Source organism: Mytilus trossulus, chromosome 4, assembly GCF_036588685.1.
Source record: "Mytilus trossulus isolate FHL-02 chromosome 4, PNRI_Mtr1.1.1.hap1, whole genome shotgun sequence".
In the NCBI taxonomy this organism is placed as follows: Eukaryota; Metazoa; Mollusca; class Bivalvia; order Mytilida; family Mytilidae; genus Mytilus; species Mytilus trossulus.
The window spans coordinates 50206596-50231579 of NC_086376.1; the positions used below are offsets into that span (position 1 = coordinate 50206596).

At 32.9% G+C, this 24984-nt stretch overlaps 3 protein-coding genes across 4 annotated transcripts in view; 1 reads left to right on the forward strand and 2 right to left on the reverse strand.

The window, feature by feature from the left end:
- The window catches only part of LOC134715457 (uncharacterized), a 38168-nt gene extending 31155 nt beyond the window's left edge, over positions 1 to 7013 (reverse strand). For both annotated transcript variants that reach the window (XM_063577637.1, XM_063577638.1), the window contains exon 1: positions 6789 to 7013. In XM_063577637.1, the coding sequence (XP_063433707.1) occupies positions 6789 to 6887 (99 nt within the window). In that variant the 5' untranslated portion in view covers positions 6888 to 7013. The remainder of the gene's footprint in view (positions 1 to 6788) is intronic.
- Positions 7014 to 9400: 2387 nt separating this feature from the next.
- Positions 9401 to 13459, forward strand: LOC134715458 (uncharacterized). The gene has a single exon (XM_063577639.1). It carries the CDS (start codon positions 9585 to 9587, stop codon positions 13176 to 13178), a length of 3594 nt encoding a protein of 1197 aa, XP_063433709.1. The 5' UTR covers positions 9401 to 9584; the 3' UTR covers positions 13179 to 13459.
- Positions 13460 to 15014: 1555 nt separating this feature from the next.
- LOC134715459 (uncharacterized) lies at positions 15015 to 24978 on the reverse strand. The gene is made up of 5 exons (XM_063577640.1): positions 24915 to 24978; positions 23543 to 23707; positions 18321 to 18529; positions 17449 to 17568; positions 15015 to 17065 (listed from the first exon to the last, which is right to left on the reverse strand). The coding sequence occupies exons 3-5, from the start codon at positions 18385 to 18387 to the stop codon at positions 16926 to 16928; spliced, it is 327 nt and encodes a 108-aa protein (XP_063433710.1). The 5' UTR covers positions 18388 to 18529; positions 23543 to 23707; positions 24915 to 24978; the 3' UTR covers positions 15015 to 16925.
- Positions 24979 to 24984: the final 6 nt, after the last annotated feature.

Genomic DNA, 24984 nt, shown 5'->3' on the forward strand with positions numbered 1-24984 from the left:
TTTGATATACCGTTGGCCGAATTTCTATAGATGTATTCAAATGCTTATTTTTTGTAATGCAAAAAATAAAGCAACAACAAAAATCCGTTTGTTGTTTTCTTCCCAACACTTTTATCTAATGACGTCAGGTATATTATGACGTAAGAGATGGTTTACCATCATGCGTAGAGATTCGTGCAGACACAGTAAACATGATAAGAAATCAATTCTCAAGAATCACTTATACCGATATAAATATTTTTTGAAAAAGTAATTAAAACAGATAACCCATTTAATATTCTCTTATTTATCAGTTTTTTCTTATGTTTAATACTGTAAGTGCTTGCACTATTTTTTTTACGCTGATTGCGGTAAATCCCACCCGCATGACGTCATGTAAACAGAATGTTTAAAATTAGCGAAGTGGACATGGTTGCAAGGGGAAGGACGAAAAAAACTTCTGTGGCCAGTATGCCGCAATTTATTATCATCTTTTGATATAACAGAAACATATACGTAATAGATCGCTATTCATTCAGTATTGAAAAAAGTAAAATCACAAAAATACTGAACTCAGAGGAAAATCAATTTGGAAAGTCCATAATCACATGGCAAAATCAAAAAACAAAACGCATCAAAAACGAATGGACAAGAACTGTCATATTCCTGACTTGGTACAGGATTGACAGTAAGTAGATTTGCTTATATTTTACATGCACTTCGTAGTCCGAGATTTCTTAGATTTAGCCATTCATAAGGAATGTTCTACTCAACTCAACAGCTGTATCATATGTATGTCTATTTAATAGTCCAAATAAAAAAAAAAAAAATAGCCTTGCCAGACGTCATAATTATTTGGACTAGTCTATTTAAATGGTTTCATATAGGCTATATAAATTATCAGATGCCGAATTTTTCTATAGGATTACTCTGACGTCCTACGCTCATGGGCTTGTCTGGCAAAACAGCTGTTTTAAGTCCAAGTAATCTCGGACGCATATTTCAGTGACTTGATACGCCAGCCGGATAATATAATTCTGATTACTTCTAGAGGGAAAATTACAGGGCAACAATGATTAATGTCAGTCGCCAGATTCTCCCATGTCGTCGGGAAGGAATGCACTTCGATCCGTTTGTGGTAGCAAATGGTGATTCCACAACTTTCTATAAATGGGATTTGGGGGGGGGGGGGGGAGGGGGGCACTGACTGCCATAACAGAGGTACCCGCTAAAGTCATCTTTTAGTGTTTATCTGTATAATAAACCCTTTTTCACACGAAAAAGGAGGGGGGGGGGGCTGACCAGTTAACTTGTGCCCGTCAGAGATTACTCTGATTCTTGGCTTCCTATACGCTTATGGGCCTAGCTTGTCCACAGGGGCTTGTTACTATCCATACGAACCACTAAAAAAAACACAAGGGAGGAAGCTAATTTGCGACAATGCTTCAAATTATTGTTGTAATATTTATCCAGGTCACAAAGTAAGTAAAAGTCTTAGAAAAAAATTACAACAATAATTTGAAGCATTGTCGCAAATTAGCTTCCTCCCTTGTGTTTTTTAGTGGTTCGTATGGATAGTAACCCGGCAATTGTAACAAGCCCCTGTGGCTTGTCTTGCAAAACAGCCGTTTGAAGTATGAGTAATATCGGAGTAATGGTATGATAGCTAATAAGACAACTCTTTACCGGACTAAGACCATAATATAGCACTAACATGACTAAGCAGTTCACAGTTAAATGTCAGCATATGGCCTCCAACAATGAACAAAACTCATACCGCATAGTCATATATAGATAAGAGTGAATGTTAAATTTGAAATACTATGTTTTAAAAGAAAGAAACGCTTACCATGCATAACAGATTTACCGATTTCAAAATAAATTTACTCTAATGTAACGTAAGGGTACCCAAATACGTATTTTTCACACCATTTTTACCTCTGTTATGAAAATCTGCCCCCTATCCAATATGGCCGAACTAACCGTGAAGAGCCCTATTGCACCGAGTACCCAAATTGCACCTATTTAGAAAAAATAGCAACAAAAATCTTACAAGATTTCCTAGAGGCTAAACAATTTGTATTTTTAAGATTTGATAATATGCACGTCTTTCAACATAGGTAAACATATTAAGATATATACACAAAACTTTCATAGTATTTATCAACAGATGGACTGTTGACTGAAAAAAGCAAAATGAACGAAGACGTCATCATGCGACGTCATTAAAACGTCATCTTTTTAATATTAGCAAATACAATCTTATTATAAGTATTCATTTGGTAAAATATGAAGAGTAAGCATGGACAAATATCCAATTGTTCAAAATATTTGAAGAAATTAAACAAAAGCTCAGCCTTATTAGACTTTTGACGACGTGAATTTAAGCATGGATGCAATTTGGGTACTCCTCATGATCATTACAGAATCATGGATAGTTTGGAGGTTGATTCAAACCCATTTTTTAATGACTCAATAAGGATTAAAAATTAAATTGGTGCAAATATACAATAAAGAAGGATAGGGCTACAAAATAAACACAGTAGGGACATTTTTTTCTTGATCATAAAAAAAACGTAGGTGAAAAAACTGTCAAAATAGGTGCAATTTGGGTACCGTCACGTTATATACATTTTGTACTTAAGTTTCCCTATTGGCAGGAATTAATATAATAGGTTATATTACATAGTTTTATGGGTCAAGCTTGTCTTACAAATATGCCTCGGAGTCATCTTTCATAAATTATTTTAAGCTGATATTTTCGTGATTTGTTTCTTTTTCTTTGTAAAAACGAAGCTCGGTGGAAATTTGATAATGAACAGATATATCATGTTATGGAGGGGTATTTGCGAAAAATGCAAGTCGAGGGACTTAAATTTCCCGAGCCGCTAGGCAAGGGAAATTTTGTCCCAAGACTTGTATTTTTTGCAAATACCCCTCCATAACATGATATATCTGTTTAATTACACTGAAGACATTTTTATTTTAACTCTCTGTACTAGGAAAACGAAATATTTATTTGAAGACAAGTACTATCATAAAATATACCGCGGGAACTATACATGTACTTTTACTTACGCGTTTGCGCTGTCTTTATGTAACATCATATCCGAAAAAATGGCGGGAAAATGCTCGCGAGGGTAAAAAAGGAATATCCAAAATGGCAAATACCATGGTATTTGAGGCATATTCCCCGGCAATGGTGAAACACAGTCAGATTCGTTTGAAATGAGGAAAAAATGTTAGAATATGCGAAAAATACACTTGCTATCAGCCAATCAAAAGCTGGCATTCCTATATAAAGTGTAATTATAAAAGAAATACATAGCAAATTTGCAAATTGAATGAAAAGAAAATACGAAAATTAAGGAAAATGTAAATATCGCTACAAGAGTTTTGTGTTTCAGGACTAGGCTAAAATTTAAAAAAAAAAACACACATGTAAATTAATGTGTTAACCGAATGCTCCCTTAGATGGGAATTAAATTTCACGAAAGTCACAAAATACATGTAGGATGTATTTCTGAAAAAAAAATTCGATGAAATTGAACACTTTTCTCCCTTTCATAATGTACAGTATAGTCCTGGGTGTTGTTCCATAAAAATTCAATTGAAATAGTGGTTCATATGTGTTTTGAATAGTTTTTAACGACTATGCAGAAACAACATGCATATATTGGTGTGGAAAACTTTATTTAAAAGAAGTTTTTTCTCGTAGGGAAGGGGATGTGCAAGTATTTTATTTTTAATACCAACCACGAGTTAGGAAGCAATCTTTAAATTTAATTCTACATCATTATGACATCAAATCAAATCAAATCAAATATGTTTATTTCCTAATCAAAGGTCCCTTATAGGCATATGAATTACAAACAAAATGGATAATAGACAAAACATAAATTAAAATACATATTTAGAAACAATATGAAATTTAAACATTATAATATGATTTATATAAAAACAAAACAATAGTACATAATATATATACGACATTGTCAGTTCAGCAAAAGAAAGATAACTCTTCCCCAAATATTATCATTAAAACCTGTATTAATTCACTTGACAGTATTATTTCTCACTTCTAAGTTTGAAGTTAAAAATTTGCATAATTTTTTAATAAAATTATCATTATCATTTGTCAAAATCCATATAAATAGGTTTTGCGAATTAAGTATTCTTAGTTTTGGATATTCCATAAATAAATCATCAAGTAAAATGGTTCTTGAAGTTACATATAGAGGACATTGCAATAAAAACATGACATCATACATGAATATTTACTTTCTGTTCCCTAGTGTTGTGATGTTACAACGAAAAATTATTTTTGATAATCTTGCATATAATTATTATTTCTCTTTTCAGCATTTGTAAAGAGTACAGAAGTGGCTTCACCTTTCTGGTTACTATTCATGTGTTGTGTATTATTGTATCGCAACACTTAATAGTTATTGGACAGGTTAAACTCAGACGACAAATCATCCAAACAGCACCAGATCATTTGTGATTCCAGCTGATTTCAGATTACTAGCAATACATGATAATAGAAAGTTTGAAAGTTTCAGTTCGTGTAACTGATTTGATTAAATGATTAACAAATATTGAAATATCAAAGTACCGAAAAAAGATACAAGTTTAATAATGATTGTAATAAAGAAAATGTAAGTTTTGTTAATGAAATAAAAGACTTCAGTACTAGAAGATGCTGACATGATGTACTGACACATTGGAAGATGTATACAGCAAGTCCAGATATACTCACAATATCCAGTACGTACAGATCAAAGACACTGCACCAGTATCGATAATAGATTTTTTTAAATATTGCATTGTGGTACATGTTTAATATGGTATACAGGCAATAGTGCGGAAAACAAATCTTCTTACTTTATACATTAAATGCACCTCATATTTAGCATCTTCATAAAGGTACAGTCACCAATCTGTTTTGTAGAGTGTATGTCCTGGATGACTTAGTTAATCAGACATTCCAAAGGTTGATGGTCATTGGGCAAATTTATTTGATTGATAATATGCAAAACAAAATGAGCAGCATTTTTATTAATTTTGTCCAAATCATATGTGTGACTGTCCTGTAAAAAAGAATCTCTAGTCCAGTAAAAAAGAATGTCCAGTTGATTTCTGAAAGCCTTGGGAACTACTAAACTTGATATGATTTCAGCCGGCAATTGCATTAAGCTTATTTTCAAAAAAAGTATTCTATGAACATTCGAAACATGAGCAGATTTGAAAATTGTAGTCCTGATGTCATCATATATAAATGTATTGTCTCGAGACCATTATACATGTATAGTCAATAAAATGTATACATCATGTCTTTCATAATGGTAATCAAAGTCAGAAAAATAACATTAAAATCGGCTAATTCTTGTAAACTTACCGGTAGTACATTGACATAGTTTTATAAATATCAAATTGTTAACATCAACATTCACATGGTAAACTAGCACTTAACAACTCAGACTCAGTTTGTTGGTCAAGTATACATTTCACACTCTGACCTATGATGTCACATTCTCATGCATTAAACTGGCCACTGGACATGAACAAAGACAAATAATATAATCTTCCCGGCATTCATCAGTAGCTTTTTTTTTATATATATTAACTTGATTGTTTCCGTATGCATTCAACACACATCAAAACCTTAGGAAATGTACTGGGTGTTATATTGGTGGCTTGATACTAAAATCAATTGATTAGGAAGCAGCATTTAAATTCGTATTTCATTATGAAAAATGATACATGTCTGCATTGTTGTTATATTTTGGGATGCCAGCATCCGGACATTTTGGGATGTCAACATCCATATATATTGGGATGCCAGCATTCGGATAAACTGGGATGCCAGCATGTAAATATATCGGGATGCCAGCATACGGATATTTTGGGATGCCATCATCCAGATATATTGGGATGCCAGCATTCGGATATTTTGGGATGCCAGCATTCGGATATTTTGGGATGCCAGCATCCGGATATTTTGGGATGCCAGCATCCAGATATATTGGGATGCCAGCATCCAGATATTTTGGGATGCCAGCATCCGGATATTTTGGGATGCCAGCATCCAGATATGTTGGGATTTCAGTTTCCGTATATATGTTTGGATGCCAGAATCTATAAATAATTGGAAGCCAGCATTCAAACGTTGAGGTATTCAATGGACTTCAATATGAAATTAAAAGAATTACATCAGCATCTATCAAAGGTGGAGATGCAATTTTAATATTTTTCTTCATTATCCGCAGACACTTTTCTTAAATATGCCATATACAGAAATAAAAAGTGCTTTTTATACAAAAAAAAATCACAACTACAAAAGTTGTAATCGAGAGAGCATCCATTATCTTTGAGAACCAATATAATCTATAATGCAGCATCTACTATTCATAGAGATAAATGAATCAGTTTGATTTTTTTGTAAAATAAGCATATGTTGATACTAAAACAAATGCAATATAGTAGAAATATTCCAAATATGGAACATGGCCGTAACATTTTCTCTGGACATTGAAATATTTAGTAAAATATAACATAATTTTACCTTAAAAATTCAAAAATTGTCAAGAAATTCTCTTTTAGCATATGAGAATTACAAATTTTAGTTGAGAACTCATTTACTCGAGCAAAAGAAGCATTTCTTAAAAATCAACTTAATACGCAGATAAATTAAAAATAGCAAAGATCCGCATTAAAAGCTAAATGTTGTTTTGTTTTGAAAGCGTTTCTTGAAAGTCTGAGGGGTGTTTATAAAAATAAGTTGCAATATTTATAGTACGTCTCCCTACCTTCTTGAATATCGTTACATCATCGGCAGAATCAGAATCAGATTTCGTTTTCTGAAGTTCGCAGTACTCAATAGAAACAGCTGTATCTGCCTCTTCCATTGCTAATCCATTTAATTATTACACACAAGTGGTAAACAAACGTTATTACTTGACTTTTACTCTCCGACCAAAGTTCGTTTCACACATGTAAAGAAAATGATAATTAAAATTCGATCGGCTGATTACATAATGTTATCTTATCTAACGTAATCCTCTTGTTGTCATTTTTGTTTTTATCAAATAATATCATCCCTCAGGCGGGATAAAAATCTATCTTCTTGGCATATAAATTATATTATCAATAATTTAATATTCTGTTATGGATGTCATATCAAGTTAATTTTCCGGTTTTTCTTCCTATGAAAAAACAAAATTAACAATACAGCCATAGGAACAAATTAAAAAAAAAACACATCAAAGAAGAATGACCTGTTATGGATAGTTAATGTGTTGGCTTCTTTATTTAACGAAAGTGGTAATATCCGATTTATTCGTATATAAAAAAAAATCAAAAAGGGGTCTTCAGTAACTATTGCAATGTAAGAGTACAATGGGATGAACTGGGCAAAATAAATCCAATCGTGGCCTCAATCATTATTAGGGTATTTAAATCTAATTATTATGAATTAAACCGACACGGGCCCTTGAGAGCTTCTAGTCGAAATTGACTTTAAAGGATTTTTATATTTTGATTGCTTTGTCATGGTTCGCCGGACTGCATGAAGAAGTTGTTTTGTTGGTTTAATCAGAGACATATAATACAATATGTCGCTGGTTTAAGGTTTATGTACCCTTCTGTAGCCATTTTTGTACGAATTTTTCAAACCTCAATTGTATCAAAACTACAGATATAATGAATAATAGAGATAGGCCATTTAGTACATATTCCACGGGGGGGGGGGGGGGGGGGGGGGGGGGGGTGGTTAACTTCCAATTATTGGGTATACGGGGATGTGCCAAAAATATGGGTCATAATTTTGCGAGATTTTATATAAGAATGACCCTCCTTTTTAATGACATCCTATATTAAAATGCATTTACGTTTGAAAACTGTATTTTGATTTTGGGAATAATCTACATATCATATAAATATGCTATTGAGAATCTTACATTATTAATGGTCAATTATTAATTTCACCTTTCAAATAATTTCCCAAATGACCCCGGAAATTTGTCTCCTGATTTGATCTTCAATAACGTTTTAACGTCATATTTTAAATATTGTATATAAGTATAGGTCATTCTTTCTTAAATATTTATATAACTATAGGTACTAAATTTCAGTGAATGTTATATTAAAATGGGTACGTTTTTTGAGGCAAAAATGGCACACCCCTACCAAAAATATATTGAAGTTACCCCCCCCCCCCCCCCCGTGACATATTCCAAGGGGAAACTTGATGCAAAGCATTATTTTTTACGGTTTCATTGCATTTGATGGAAAAAGAGGACTTTGTGGCATATAGATCAAGATTTTTATAGAAAATCCACAGCCTTTAATACAGAGATTTTTGTTATAAAACTTGAAACATAGATTACTCACTTGATTTTCTATGATGTGCTAGTGTTGATTATTTACAAAAAGTTCTAAGCAACCTGTAAATTCCAAAACACCTCGTGCTGAGTCACTAAAGTCGAGCGCACCCTAAAAGGTGTACTTGATTTTAGCCATATTTATATTTGTTTTTGTTAAAAAATGCATATTTTTTATGACATTTATCAAATACAGAAATTACCGATTATTTAACAAAAAACAATTTATGTTTATCTTTTATAACAAAAAAGTTATGTCTATCTTTCGAAAAAGAATTTACGGCCACAAATCTGAATTTTGAGCAAATATACAAAATTTCGACCTCATTTTACTCAAAAAGTAGCACATGGAGGTATATTTTTTTATTGCATATTTGATTTAATCAGGTAAAAAATTAGCCTTTGTGCAAATTTTCACGAACTTGTAAATACAGGTTCAAAACTGTATCGTATGCCCTTAAAGCAAGTAATATGCAATCTTTAATGATATGACCTGACAACAGTATTGTAACTATATCCCTTCTTATTAAGTCTATTTAAAGATTTTGTTAGCTTCTGAGGTGAATACTGACATTTTTGAGCTTTATAAAGAATATTACCATAAAAGATTGGTCGTGAAATACCTGAACGTATAAGAAGTCTGCATGTTAACTGTGGCTTGAAACAAGGATGTCCCTTGTCGCCCATTTTGTTCAACTTGTTAATTAATTATTTAGTTACTTTTCTTAAGCCCTTTGACTGTGGAATACTAAGGTGATGAAAAACTGGTTAATTTATTATATGCTGATGACGTTGTTATCATAGCAAACGATGAAAAAGAGCTACAAGTTATAGTTATCATATACTTAGACTAAATAACATATGATTTTTACCGTATGATAATAGCATTAAATTAAAGTATTTTCCATATTTTTGGAATTGGTGCTTAGCGGGCTGATATGAAAAGTTTATTACATGCTTCGATTGATATCACATGCCTTTCCGTAAAGTTATCACATGGCATTCCGGTGATACTCGGTGCATGAAGTATATTATGTTTATTTGGTTTTGTGGTAGTTAGTCATTAGTAATAGACATTGTAATAGTTTCTTTCCCTTTTCTTTATAGACTCCTGTAATCATGAATGATGGTTTGGATTTAAGTTGATAAATAAATCATGTATCTACTTGAGAACTCTTTTGAATGATTATTAACTACACTACAGTTTTATCAACTTAAATCATCATGCATAAATATCTCAGGCCCGAACGATTGGATGCCAATCCTGATTCACCTACAGCAGCAAAAGAATGGTTTCACTGGAAACGAACTTTTACGAATTTTCTAACCTCTGCCGGAGAAGAAGTTCCAGACAAACTGAAAATGTTGATCAATTTTGTTTCGCCGCGTATATATGAGTATATTGGTGAATGTGAAACTTACGATACCGCTATATCACTGTTAGAAGCTGTGTATGTTCGACCAAAAAACGAGGTTCTAGCTAGGCACTTGTTAATAACACGCAGACAACAGACAGGTGAGACACTTGACCAGTTTCTACAAGAGCTTAAAGTATTGGCAAAGGATTGTAACTTTCAACCAGTGACGGCCGATAAATATAAGGAAGAATACACAAGGGACGCGTTTATAAATGGACTTTGCTCACAAATTGTTCGACAGCGTTTGTTGGAAAATAAAACTCTTGACCTTAAGACAATGTTTGATCAGGCGCGAACATTAGATCTAGCTCAACGCAGTAATGAAGTGTATGTTCAGCCATATTCTGTGACAGCCGCGATTGGACAAAAACCAGACGAAAGTGTTCCAGATACCACAACAAAACTTCAATTCGTTACTGAAGAAGACAAGATTACAGCAGCTGCTGCACAACGACCCGGAAGTAAACAAAAGTGCTTCTTTTGTGGGAATAATGCTCATGCGAGACGTTTTTGTCCGGCAAAGGATGCCTCTTGTCATAACTGTAGTAAGAAAGGACACTTTTCGAAAGTGTGTAAATCTAATACAACAAGTACTGGGACATCTGCCTCTTGTACTCCCATATTAGCAACTGTAACTGCTGCATCTCCGCAATGTTTAAAGAAAGCAGTCATAAATGTGCGTGTGAATGAACGTCCGTGCAAAGCCTTGATAGACACAGGTAGTTCTGAAAGTTTCATTGATAGACAATTTGCAAAATTAATGTCATTAAATATAAATGACGCTACAGGAAGTGTATCGATGACATCCAGTGCTCTCAGTAGTCCTATAGTAGGAATTTGCAATGTAAACTTAAACATTGATGGACATTTCTATCGGAATATGCAGTTATCTGTCCTCAATAAACTCTGTTGTGACATTATATTGGGACAGGACTTCATGAAAAGACACGACAGTATAAAAATAAGTTTCGGTGGAAGCAGACCAGCCGTAGAAATAAATGACTCAAATGCAGTTTGTGGTTTAGCTGCTTCAAGTGTTGATCCGCCGGAATTATTTGCCACCTTGACAAGTGAATGCCGACCTATTGCTACAAAATCAAGGAAGTACAGTGCAGTCGATAGAGAATTCATAGAAAAGGAGACAACAAGATTACTTACCGAAGGTATAATTGAGCCTAGTATGTCACCATGGAGAGCTCAAGTTTTAGTAACTTCAAATGAAAGGCACAAGAAAAGACTAGTAATCGATTACTCTCAAACTATAAACAGATTTACTGAACTTGATGCTTATCCGTTTCCTAACATTAATCAAATGGTCTCAGATATCGCCAAATACAAGGTATACAGTACGCTTGATTTACGTAGTGCCTATCACCAAATTCCGTTACGTGAACATGAAAAGAAGTATACAGCTTTTGAAGCCAATGGCAGTTTATATCAATTTCGGCGAGTCCCCTTTGGCGTTACGAACGGAGTTGCTTGTTTTCAAAGGGTAATTGACCGTCTAGTGGCCGAAAACAAATTAGAAGCAGTATTTGTGTATATCGACAATATCACAATAGGCGGAATGGACCAAACCGAACATGACGAAATCTTACGTCGATTTCTTGATGTTGCCGACAAACATCAGCTAACATTTAATGAGGACAAATGTGTGTACTCTGTCGAGTCAGTTGATCTACTTGGATATACCATCAGTCAAGGTATTTTACGACCGGACCCTGATCGAATGAAGCCGCTAAGGGAACTCCCTGTGCCCCACAGTCCTAAATCGGTGAAAAGAGCCATGGGAATGTTTTCGTATTATAGTCAATGGATACCAAGATTCTCAGACAAAATCAAACCGTTAGCTAACGCTACTTCTTTTCCGTTAGACTCTATTGCAGTGAAAGCATTCGAAGATTTGAAATCCGACCTTGAAAACGCAAGCATAAGTGCAATTGATGAAGCTATTCCTTTTGTCGTAGAAACCGATGCCTCGGATTCTGCAGTAGCCGGAAGTCTCAATCAGGGTGGAAGGCCTGTTGCTTTCTTTTCGAGAACTTTAAATGCTCATGAATTAGGACACTCATCTGTAGAAAAGGAAGCATGTGCCATTATAGATGCGGTTCGAAAATGGAGACACTTACTTAGTGGGAAACATTTTACTCTTGTCACTGATCAGGAAGCAGTTTCTTATATGTTTGATTCAAAGAAGCACGGTAAAGTGAAAAATGACAAAATAATTCGATGGAGAACTGAATTGAGCTGTTACAGCTATGATATAAAATATCGTCCTGGACAAGACAATGCATCAGCCGATTGCTTTTCTCGAGCGTACTGCTCATCCATCAGCTCCGATTCTCTTTCTGAACTACATAGTGCACTTTGCCATCCGGGCATCAATCGACTTCTTCACTTCGTCCGTTCAAAGAACTTACCTTTCTCAGTTGATGACGTCAAGAGAACAATCAAACAGTGTGAGATTTGTGCAAAAGTAAAACCTCAGTATGCTAAACCGAATGCATCACCTCTTGTGAAAGCTACACAACCATTTGAACGCTTAAGCATTGATTTTAAAGGACCACTGCCGTCTGTTAGTACAAAGAAGTATATTCTTACCGTTGTTGACGAATACTCAAGATTCCCGTTTGCCTTTCCTTGTTCCGATATGACAAGCGCAACAGTTATTCAGTGTTTACGACAGTTATTTGCTCTTTTTGGTATGCCTGCTTATATTCACTCGGACCGTGGTCAATCTTTCATGAGTGCCGAACTCAAAACTTTTCTACAATCGCATGGAGTAGCTACTAGCAGGACAACGCCATACAGCCCACAGAGCAATGGACAATGTGAACGCTATAACGGTATCATCTGGAAAGCCGTGACACTAGCATTAGAATCTTTGGGACTTAAAGAGACGCAGTGGGAAAGTGTATTGCCAGATGCACTGCACTCTGTTCGAAGTTTGTTATGTACATCAATAAACTGTACTCCACATGAAAGGTTTTTCAACTTTACAAGAAGATCATCATCTGGCCAATCTATTCCGTCGTGGTTAGCCAATCCTGGACCAGTTTTAATGAAAAAGCATGTGCGTGCGACTAAATATGATCCTCTCGTCGAGGAAGTAGATCTTTTGGAAGCTAATCCAACTTATGCTCATGTTAGATTGCCTGATGGACGCGAAACTACTGTATCAGTCCGACATCTAGCGCCAAGAGGACAATCAATAAGCAATGACAATCTTGATCATTCCGTTTTGAACGATCATACAACTATGGACATTTCCGAAACCGATGTTGAAAATATAATACAGGAAGCAACCAACAACACGGACAACACTATGGAAACATCTCCCGTTATTAGACGTTCTACACGTGAAGTTAAGAAACCATCTAGATTTGGATTTGACGATTAACTGAAATTTTTAATTGAACTATTGTGTTGACTTTAAGAGGGGGTGAATGTAGTATATTATGTTTATTTGGTTTTGTGGTAGTTAGTCATTAGTAATAGACATTGTAATAGTTTCTTTCCCTTTTCTTTATAGACTCCTGTAATCATGAATGATGGTTTGGATTTAAGTTGATAAATAAATCATGTATCTACTTGAGAACTCTTTTGAATGATTATTACACTACACTCGGCAAATTTCAGAAAATACACCTCAATGCTACGGTTTCAGTGAAAAACATTACAAAGTAGTGTACAAAACAATTATTTGAATACTGGAAAGTATATTGTGTAAAATAATTAAATTCAATTAAAAAATACATATATTAAATAAATGCATTTTTTAAGTTTTTCTGAAACATAATTTAGAAAGTTACTTTAAAAAAGTTGACTTTTCCAAACAATGTTCATTATGTGTATTGTTGAATTATTTTTTTGTCGATCCGTCCATATAAAAATGTGTTTTTTTTTTCTCTCTGCTGAGGCATATGATAGAAAGATTTCTTAATGAAGGTATCAAATTTAGGGTCCGACGTCCGGGACCCTTTAACTCTTTCAACTTCTTTTCGGGAACCACGTAAAAGGATCAGTATATGAATATGTTATTTTTCTCCACTGTTGAAGCATATGATAAAAAGATCATAACATGTCATTTTTCATATCGCATGTATTATCAGACCTCGGTCAATATCAGCCCTTGAGCCATGCGGCTCTTGGGCTGATATTGAACCTAGGGCTGATAATACATGCGATATGAAAAATGCCATGTAATAATCTGATATTATTGACCAAGCAAGTCGGTATATGGAATTTAATCTGCACAGCACGAGATGACCCAATAACCAGAACGACGTAGGTCATCTTGTGCTGTGCAGATTTTATCAATTCTCTGTAATTATCAAACAATGTCAATACTGGCTGGCCACACTACCTTTTCAAATTTCTTTAAACTTATTGTGTGTAGTCACACCACATAACCATTAATGTTTTCAATAAAAAAAAAAAACCAAAATGATGGGTTGCTATGGAAACGGTGTTACCTGTTTTCCGTATAATGGCCTCTTGAGAAAAAACACAAAAACTGCAATTCTGACAAATTTAATTGATAATAACATAGTATAATATTTACAATACAGTGGAATATGCTGCTATTTATCTTAAACTACTGTATTTCAAGGTCTTATCATATAAAAAAACTATTCATAAAAATAATTCTGCATAATTCAAAATGGCACTTTATTTATACCAATTTTGGCATTTTACCAAATCAAGAAAATTCCCTTCGGAAGCCTATTTTGAATAGATTTTTTTTTACCTTTGCACACTGATTTGAAATTAAACTAATGGTAATATATGTAGATGATATATAGTTGGATTAAAACCCCCCAAAAAAATTGTGGGAAATTTCAAGACCTTTTATGTACATAAATCCTAAAAAATAACAAAAAATTGCAAAATATGCATATTTCTACGGAAATGGTAGTTCATTTCAAATTGCTTGACATTGTCTCTTGGCAAAATATTTTACTACAATCAACAAAAATAATGATACTCAGCCACATTTTGTAAAGGTTAATTAATTTTCTGGTTTTCATTAAGAAACGGTTAAAAAAGTGGGGGGGTGCAAAACTTGAAAACTTGAAAATAGCATAATTCTCAATTTTTTTGTTTAATTTAGATGCAAATTGTAGGAGACCTTTGTTTTGTAGTACTGAAACACTGTGTAAAATTTTAAATAAAACGTTTATCTGTATTCCAGTTGTCATTGGGAAACTTTCAGAAAAGGGGGGGGGAAGGGGGGGGGGGTGGTCAGAAAGCATAAACTTGAAAATAGCATAAATCATAAAACTTTTAGTTGGATTTAGATGGAAACTGAACTTGATCTGTTGTTTATAGGATTAAAACACTTTTTGATTGGTTTTCAAGTTATCATCTAGATTCATCAGGGACTGACAGACAAGCCAGACGTACAGGCACACACAAATTTGGAGGGTATCACATAATACCTCACCAATATGTGTGGTGTAGTATTAAAATAGGTGAGGACTGAGGTGTGTACATTTTCAGTATCTTAGCAAATAAAATATATATTCCCTTATATTTCTTTTTAGAATCATATTGCCATCATCTTGCATGAATGTCCTATAAAATGCTATACGGGAATGTGCCAAAAATTTTGGTATACTTTTTTAGAAAAAAAAATAGAGTGTAAATTTTAGAAAAATTGCAAATGATAGTAATATTAAAAATTTGATTTGATTATTTTTGCATTTTCAAGTAAATATACATATATTTATGTAAAATAACTTCAATTAAAGTTTGTCTTTGTCTAAAAACATATGTTAACTTCCATTTAGTATTTTCAGAGGTAAATTTCTAAGTTCAAAGGGGCATAACTCCAATAGAAATTAGTGGATCAAAATTCTGGGTATTATACACAACTTCATATGATTTCCTTGCTACATACCAAGTTTTCTATACAGTTCGGAATTTAAAGATGATTTGTGCTGACAAACTAGTTTATGACTATTTTGACAAATTTCTAAGTTCAAAAGGGCATAACTTCAACAAATTTAGCTGATCCAAATTTCCTGTTAACATGCATAACTACATATAATGTTGCTACATACCAAGTTTCATCATAATTCTGTAGTTTAAGAGGAGTTGCACTGATAAACTTTGTGACGGACAGACAAAAAAGCCCAAAACAATATGTCTCTCCACCAAATTTGTGGTAGTGGGGAGACATAATATATAAATTTTGGGGTTAAGTTTTTCTTTATCTTTAAGTGCCACTTCCCTGCCCAAAAATCAAGTTTGTTAGTACCAGGGGAATGTCTTGATCAAGGTAGTGTTTTTGATGAATAGGTGTCATAAAAGGTATACTGAAAATTAAAAAAACATGGGAATGTTTTAATTAATGCGAAAAATGTGAAAAATGTAAGAATCAGGTTTGCAATAACCTAAATTGGCATTAACATTTTTAGTGGCGATTTTTCTATACAAAAAAAGTTTCAATGGCATAATTAATAGATCGCATGTATGTCACTGGTTAGGGATTTGCAATAATTAATACATTCATTACTTTTTGAATTTACAGTTAATATAAATATTAAAACAAATAGGTATTTCAAAAATACTTAAAATACAGATATTTCACTATAAACATCTTATTCTAAAATGATAGAGAACATTCTTTCAAAACCCTCCTTTTCAAAACAGAACATTTACTGTCTGCAGTTGCAGCTATTAAATCTGTTTCATCTATCTTCTTTTCTTTTTGCACAAGTCTTGAGAAATAGCTAGCTACTTGTTGTGAGGTTAGATATTGAGATCTAGTGAATCTGTTTTCTCCCTTTTTTAAGACATATCGCATCTCCTCAGATACTTTTGATGGATCCTCTTTTCTTCCAGTTGTTTTCCCAATCATAAATTTTTCATGCAAGTAAGACTTTTGGTCTAATGTGAAAATGGTTTTTGGTTTGTTCACTTTTAATGCCCATCCTTTGTTTAGTTTGTCAGTAGCAGCATTGTTGTAGTTGTCAGATTGTTTGGTAAATGACACTCCTAAATTCCCATCTTCTAACTTCTGAGCATATAAAACCTTTGTTCTATCTGCCAGGCTAAGTTTTTCTTCCTTTACATTACAGTTACCCAACATGATGTGTTGATCTAGTGAGGATGAATGTTTTAAAGAACGTGTACATCCTTCCTAAGGACAAGTAAAGATTTTTGATATTGTCCGTCTCTTCTTAGGAACTGGTTCTGTAGTTGTATCTTCATCATTACTCTCATTTTGTGTATCTTCATCATCATTATCATTCTCCTCCTCATCATCACCATCATCATCCTCTACAAAAACACATAAATAGAAAATTAAGTGTTTTGTTATACTAAACAAAACACAGTTTTCATGGAAAGACATCATGCACAATATTAAAAAAATCCATCATAATATAAGATTAGAGTTGTCTATACATGACCTTGTAAGTGTTGTGTCATAAAATGGTTGTGAAGTTGTGAGCTTTTGCTCCATGTTGAAGGCTTAACTCTATTACGAAGAACAACAATCAAAGCACTGTTTATTTGCTTTTTTTTTTGTCATGTATGTACAAGGATTCTGTATCATGAATTTATAGGTTTAATCTTTTTTATTGTATCTGTTGAAAATAATTTCACAAAGAAACACAAATTGTTACATATACACTGTTTTTTTCTCAATAAAACATAACTACCTCTGTCAACAACTACTGAATCCACTGTAGCAAACTGGGAATTCAACCAATTATGATGAACAAAAAGCTGTATAACAGGAATTTTCTTATCAATAATGCTGTTCCATGATATCAACTTTCCTAAAATGTAAAATATAAGCAAATAAATTATTTTTTATAAATTAATTAAAAGGGATCTTGTATCGATGCTAATATCAATATACTGAAGTACATATAGCCCAGGTGGTCGTGTGGTCTAGCAGGACGGCTACAGTGCAGGCAATTTGGTGTCACGATATCTCAGTAGCATGGGTTCGAATCCCAGCGAGGGAAGAACAAAAAATTTGTGAAAGCAAATTTACAGATCTAACATTGTTGGGTTGATGTTTAGAACTGTGAATTACAACTCTTGTATGAAACATGAAGATTCATGTATAGAGCAAAATTTCTTTAGTTGTGAATTTATAACAGATAAATGCTGAAGGTCAAATGACATAACACTCAGTTTTTTTTTAATTCTGGTCACCTGAAGTATCAAAAATAGACATACTTTCTTCCCTTTATTATCGATGCAAACCATTTTAGTTATGATTTTGTAAATTTGGTTAAGAGATATCACATTGTGTAACAAGATACATGTACCATAACAGATTAACAAAATAACTTTATGATAGGAAAGGCAACATATTGTCGTTCACTTAAAATATAATCCAGAAACAATTATGTGGGTAGCAGAAATTGATACAGTTGAAAATCATAATAGAAAAAAACTTTCTTCTGTTCTCAGGAGTGATGAAATATTCTTGAGAAATGTTAAAATTGATATCCAAAGTGACTAAAATGGCTCTTCAAGCTAAAGTTGAGCTGATAAGTAAATCCTAAAATTATATTACCTTGACCAATATCATAAGCTCTCCAAACTTGCAATCCATTATCAGTAAACTTAAAATTATGGAGCATAGAAATCAATGGAATACTTCTAAGTGTGACCTTATCATCACTGTCAGCATTGATAACAGGACTTATCACTTTCACCCTGTACTGGCCTCTTTGTTGCGAGTCCTTTCACCCTGTACTGGCCTCTTTGTTGCGAGTCAACTGCCTGAAAAAAAATCAAAAAATAAATGAGATGATAAAAATCAAAATTAAGAGATAACTGTATTGTATTTGAAGCTTTAAGGACGTCCATTTGTGGTTTTACTGAAGCGCGTAGCGGAGACCGGTAAACAGGTATTTGCGACAGTAAAACTACTAATGGACCTCCGCAAAGCTTCAAATACAATACAGTTATCTCTAATTTAATGCAAAACAAGTTCATAATTTAATTTCAAGCATTATTTCAGTGTAAAATCTTCACTAACATGAATTAAGAAAATTTCCCGAAAAGATGTTATCTTCTTTGGTCCCTACACTAAGTTCAGAATGTGACATTAATTATGTTTTGATTTTTTCATGAACTTAAATATTGATATGAATAGATCTTTTCAAAGCTCTGAATTTGCCACTGGACGTTAAGCAACCAACAATCAATCAATCAAAGCTCTGATAGGGGCAATGCAGAATATTTAACCACGGTACTGTGGTATGTTTGCCAAATATCGGTCATTGTCAATTTGTTTTGTCCCTAAAACGCTTTTATTTTGGCAAGTTCAGAAACTATTAAAAGAAAATTTAATTAAACATTTAATATTTGATAGTTTATAATCATTAAATAGTTCAAACTTTCCTAAAATACTTGTCAGGGTCGATATAAGATGGTCCGAGTTAACTTAACATAGACTAGTCTCCAAAATTTCTCTACGGACCGACTTGTCTAATAATCATCATTAAAGCGTTTGACAGATAATGATTGATTTGCCTTATATTAAACGCTAAGGTTACATTGATGTTGATTTTTTAATATTAATAAATGATTTTTTAATATTAAAAAATCAGCGTATTATTTAATATTAAAAATTCATTTATTAATATTAAAAAATCAGACTGAATATTTAATATTAAAAAATGATTTTTTAATATTAATAAATGATTTTTTAATATTAAATATTCATTTATTAATATTAAAAAATCAGCGTATTATTTAATATTAAAAATTCGATTTATTAATATTAAAAAATGATTTTTTAATATTAAAAAATCATTTATTAATATTAATAAATGATTTTTTAATATTAATAAATAGGGAATAAATTCCACAACGGCTTGCCATACAAAATGACACAGAAATTAACAGTTATAGGTCACTGTATGGCCTTCAACTCTCCTTCAACCATGACCAAAGCCCACACCGCAAAATTATGTATAAAAGGGCCCAAATTTACAAATGTAAAACAATTCAAAACAAACAGCCTAATTTATGTTCCAAACTATGTAAGATATACAATGTATGTTAAACAGCAACAAACTCAGGCAACAAACAACAACCACTTGTTTCTGTTTAGCACTTGAACTATTGACGTCATACATCTATCACTTTTCCATTGGGACTTCAGACATTTTCTCTTTTATTGGAACCTCTGTGATGTCCTGTAAATGTGGACAAATGTTATAAGGTGTATTCATAGAAATGGTACTTTAAATTAAAAGTTCCAGCTGCTACTGAACAAAGAAAACAGCTAACTGTTACTGTACATAAAAGAGATCTCTTTAGTCTGAGTCTTATATTGAACAAAAAATAATAATATCCAACTTCAACTGTACATTAAAAACATTATATTAGATGAGGTCAAACTAAAAGTTAACATAGAAAATAATTGGTGCTTCTGTGCATAAAAGAGATCAAAATTTTAGTGTTCATAGAAAACATCTACCTAATACTGCCATTGGAAGATCCAAAGGGGGGGGGTCTGGGGGTTGGACACCCCCTTTTTTTGCCGATCAATGCATTTGAAAAGGGACATATAGTTGGAACCCCCCCCCCCTTTTTTTTAAATGTCTGGATCAGCACCTGACCACATAAAAGAGCTTCTATTACTTTTGTACATTACATCTTCTATCTGTTTTAAACTTCATAATAAAGACCATACAGGGCCGTTACTAGCCTCTTTTAATAATGAGGCAAAAACAAATTTTTGGCGAAGTGTCTGGGGGCCGCAAAATCGTGCATTCTGAGCGTTCCACGGACTCTTTCTTACATTGAAACGCAAATAATCTTTAGCTACTTTTTCGACAATAGTCTGGTCTCAATGCAAAAACATAGATTCATTATAATTTAAGACTTTTAGGTTTTAGGGGCAATATTAAAAGAAAGATATGTAGGATAAAGTAAAATTCTTATTTCTCATAATCATTAATACCGGGTTTGTCTGTCTGCTCTTGTCTTGTATTGTGCTGACTTTGATAATTTTTTGTTATGACTAGATTTAAATATAGTGACAGTGCAGTATTATACTTTAAGTACAAGATCATAAAAACAAGTTTATAAAATGATGTTCATTGTTTTGTAACGACTTGAAACGGAAATATTTCACAGCCTTTTTCGAGTACTTACGACTTTCGATTATTATCACTGTTTCATTTCCGTTGTTCAATCCGAATCCGAATGCAGTCGCAGACTTAGAATTGTTAAACCGTCTGATTTATTCTTCCCAGCTACTTTATATTTGCTAGATGAAATGAATTTTAATAGCATAAAATTAAGTACTTGGATGAGAAATAAGAAATTACATCTGACAGTCACAATGTTGACCAAAATTCCATGCGAATTTGAATGCGAAAAGACAAGTTGAAGTTCAGCTATAAAATTCCTGTATCTTCTTAACGGTAAGTTTCTTACTCTTTGTTTAACCGAAGAATTAAAACCATTTCAGAAAAATGTTATGAAACCGGCCTTTTGGTCCTGTTGTAGGTTGTGGATAGCTGTACATGTATAATGGCCCTGAGGCGTTGCCTCAGGGCCATTACAACCATCCTTGGCCATTATTAACACCTCAGGCATGTTACAGGGCCAATATGAAAAAGTCCATACATTAATACTATAGTACTGCTTAATTCGACACTAGGGACCATCTTGACCTTCTTTTACAGTATTAATGATATTTTTTTTAATATGAGGAAGGCGTTACCTTAAATGCCAGCTTTATACTAAGACAATGTCCTATGTATTGATGGTTGTTTGTTGTTTAACATCCAGTGGCAAATATTTGATGCATGTTCAGAACGAATGTCGAAGGCTACATTAACGTATTGTTTATGTTTAAAAGAAAGTTCAGATGGAAAATGTTTAGGGAACAAACATAGAACTTGAAAAGGCATGAGGGGTTATGCTATTTTTCCTGAAAAAATATTCTGATTCCAAAATTGATGAATAAAAAATCTGTTCAAGCATAGGACAAAAAAATTATTTTGAATCCAGATCTTTACCAAAAATGATTTTATCTATCAGGTATGCAAAATAAATTTAACTTTTATATATCTAAAAACATAAAAATCTTCCCAAACCGCACATATGTCAGTTTGTACACAGTATTTTTTTAGGTGATAATTATTATTAAGGTCATATTTGCCAATTTGACTGTTATGATAAACCTTAATACTAGTGTTAAATTTTGACTAAATAATTTTAATTGATATCGCTGAAGGGTTTGGGTAATAAAAATCTGACTCGAATAAAAACCATTTGTATTTCTGATCATCTCAAGTTTGTGAGTTCTACATAAATATCATGTACTATTAAATTCTGAGTCGGTTTTAGGCCATAGTTATTATATTTTTAGTTTTACGAAATTTTTTGAAAAAAACCAATGGGTAGGAGGACGAAAAAAAAAACAAAAAAAACTGCTGCTGCTGATTTTTTTTTTAATACCAACCGTCAATATCAAAATTATTTTTTTTTATTTCACCAGGAGATTTTCTACTAGTGTAACAACTATTTTTTCTTTTCTTGACAAAGTTTGAATTGAAAATCCATGTGCAACAGCTTACTAAATCACCAAGAGCATAAATTTAGATTCTTTCATGCAGTTATGAACTTTTTTTGCATGAAAAACACTGGGTCGGAGGAGAAAAAAAAATAAAAATCAATATTTTTAATTTTATTTTTTTTCCTATTTGGCAAAAATTAGGGTAGGAGGGTTCGTAAAACTAAGAATAAAAAACTACAGCCCAATATGGTTTTATGCCCTTTCTTGCATATATTTGTTTTTGTTTATACATGTACATGATGTAGCTTACTTTTCAAGTTCTTATATGACAGCAAAATAAAATTGAGAATGGAAATGGGAAATACAAGCATGGCAAAAATTTGCTTTCCAGTAATGCTTTTAATCATGTCATAGTTGTTTTCAAGAAGACACATTTGGTTTTAGACAATAACTTGAGTATAAGATAATGGATCTCCATGAAATTTCACTAGGAGGTTCAATACACAAAAGGAAGATTAGAATTGATTTTGGGGTTATGGTACATTATTATTGGGGGTATTTTATTTTTTTATTTTGGGATTTTCTTCCAAAAGTTACCTTATTTACATTGATTATACTTATCTAGTATATATATAGATACAACAAATACTGATTTGGCAGGAGATGCACTTAAAATAGGGTGTTTTTAATATTTTATCTGTAATTTGTGTATTTTTCCTATGATATGTACTTCTTGATAATGTCTCTGTGAGTATCAAGATAAAGAAAATATATTTGGTAAGTATATATTCACAATTGACATGCGCCAGTGCGAGATCTTCTTTCCCTTTAATTCCAAATATTGCACAAGATTTTTTTCTCTCACAAAAACACATGAGTGGTAAATAAAACACTTGTCATTGTTTGACACTTTCAGCAATAAAGATTTAGTTTAGTCTGTTTAAATGTTTCACTGATTGTATGAAAATTATAACAGAAAATGTACAAAACTCTTGATAAAATTGCATTATCTGCAGATTTATTGATAACTTTCCTCAAGATATATTCACAAGGACATATAACTAACATGTTGTATTGAAATTGAAAGGGGGGTTCCAGGGGTCAGAACCCCCCTTTTTTTGGCCAATCAATGCATTTGAATGGGCCCCCCTCCCCCCTTTGTCCTGTGTTGGGAACCCCCCCTTTTTAAAAATTGCTGGATCCGCCCCTGTATTGTCCATGCTATTCTGATCTGAGTTTTTATTCATACATACATGTACATGTATACTGGCATGGCTGGTGCTGTTTCAAGTTGTCTTCTTTTTCGGTTTCTTCAGAAGTATTTGTTTAACCTGTTCGGTCACTATGAACTGTTACAATTCTTATTTAGACGCAACACATAAATAGTGACCAAAAAGGTACTGCTTTCACATGAGAAGCTACAAGAAAAATTAAATGTACACATTTTCAATATTTTTGTAGGACTTATTATCATATGAAATTAAGGAGATATGTAGTTAGAGACTTCTGCTGAATAGAAATATTTGGGTCTACCTGCTACCTGTTTTCAAATTAGTCCATATTGAAGTTTACAGGATCTAAAATTAAAACATGTTTGATTTCAACTGACAAAAAAAATTGTGGTATTTAGGGACAACATCAAAAGTTTAATGTAGGATAAAAAACTTAATTCAGATAGTTTTATTTACTGACCCCCCATCCCCCCTCTTAACTTAATTTGGTAAAAATTGATTGACCCATATGAATATATGTAAAATCAATGTAGGTTAAACAAAACTTGCAGCAAGTTTAACCCCCCACCCCCAAACTATTTGAATTCAGTTTTTTATCCTTCATTGATCTTTTGATGTTGACTCCCTTATATGCTCAATATACATATGCGGTCGTATCAGGCTGTGCATGGCAAAGCATTTTATTGCCTTTAAGTTTGTACTTTTTTGTTTGTTTTGGTCATACAAAATAAATTTGCAGTTCTGTTGTGAAGTTGCTAACATGAAAGTACACAAATTGCATCTATATTGTGAGTTTTTTTCACCAACTTTTTCTATGAACCAGACAAAAGTTTATTTTGTGCTTATTTTTTAGAATATTCTTGTTTACAATATAGTTGCACGGTCACCAATTTAATTTTGAGTTATAAAGGGATCTATGTGACATAATCATTGAAAAGATTTGTTGAGAGTTTGCCAAAGGAAGTTATGAAAATAAATTTGTAGCTGTGAAGTTGCTAACATGAGAGTACCCAAATTGCACATTTATTGTTAGTTTTTTAACCAACTTAAAAAAAACAACCAGACAGATTGTGAATTATGGGGGGGGGGGGGGGTGTAATCATTAGTTTTGAATTAGTCTGTGGGTTTCATGACTTACCGTGATCAACAGTATAACCAACGTCATTATCACTGTTCTTTGGTATGGGGAATTATGTGGCAGGTGAACATAGGTAGTCATGGTCAACCACAACCGGTGCACTGGAGTCTACCCCGCATGCCGCATGGCCATTATAAAAAAAAATCCGAAATGTATTACTTGCAGAGTTTTTTACTGTGTTCCCATGACTGGACGGAACTTTTACACTAAATATGTTATCGTTTACTATGATTTTGTGACTTTTAAATGCAGTACCTGTTATTATTTAGGTGACTTGATTTGACCTCACTGATAATGACTTGTAGCAGACGAAACATGGCGTCAG

Bases quoted from the DNA above. Each gene is read 5' to 3' on its own strand.
- LOC134715458 (XM_063577639.1), top strand. From the start codon at position 9,585: ATGCATAAATATCTCAGGCCCGAACGATTGGATGCCAATCCTGATTCA.
- LOC134715459 (XM_063577640.1), bottom strand. From the start codon at position 18,387: ATGCTCCATAATTTTAAGTTTACTGATAATGGATTGCAAGTTTGGAGA. The intron at 17,569-18,320 runs GTAATATAATTT...TTTACATTTTAG, and splicing joins AGCTTATGATATTGGTCAAG to GAAAGTTGATATCATGGAAC. The intron at 17,066-17,448 runs GTAGTTATGTTT...GTGTTTTTGTAG, and splicing joins TTCAGTAGTTGTTGACAGAG to AGGATGATGATGGTGATGAT.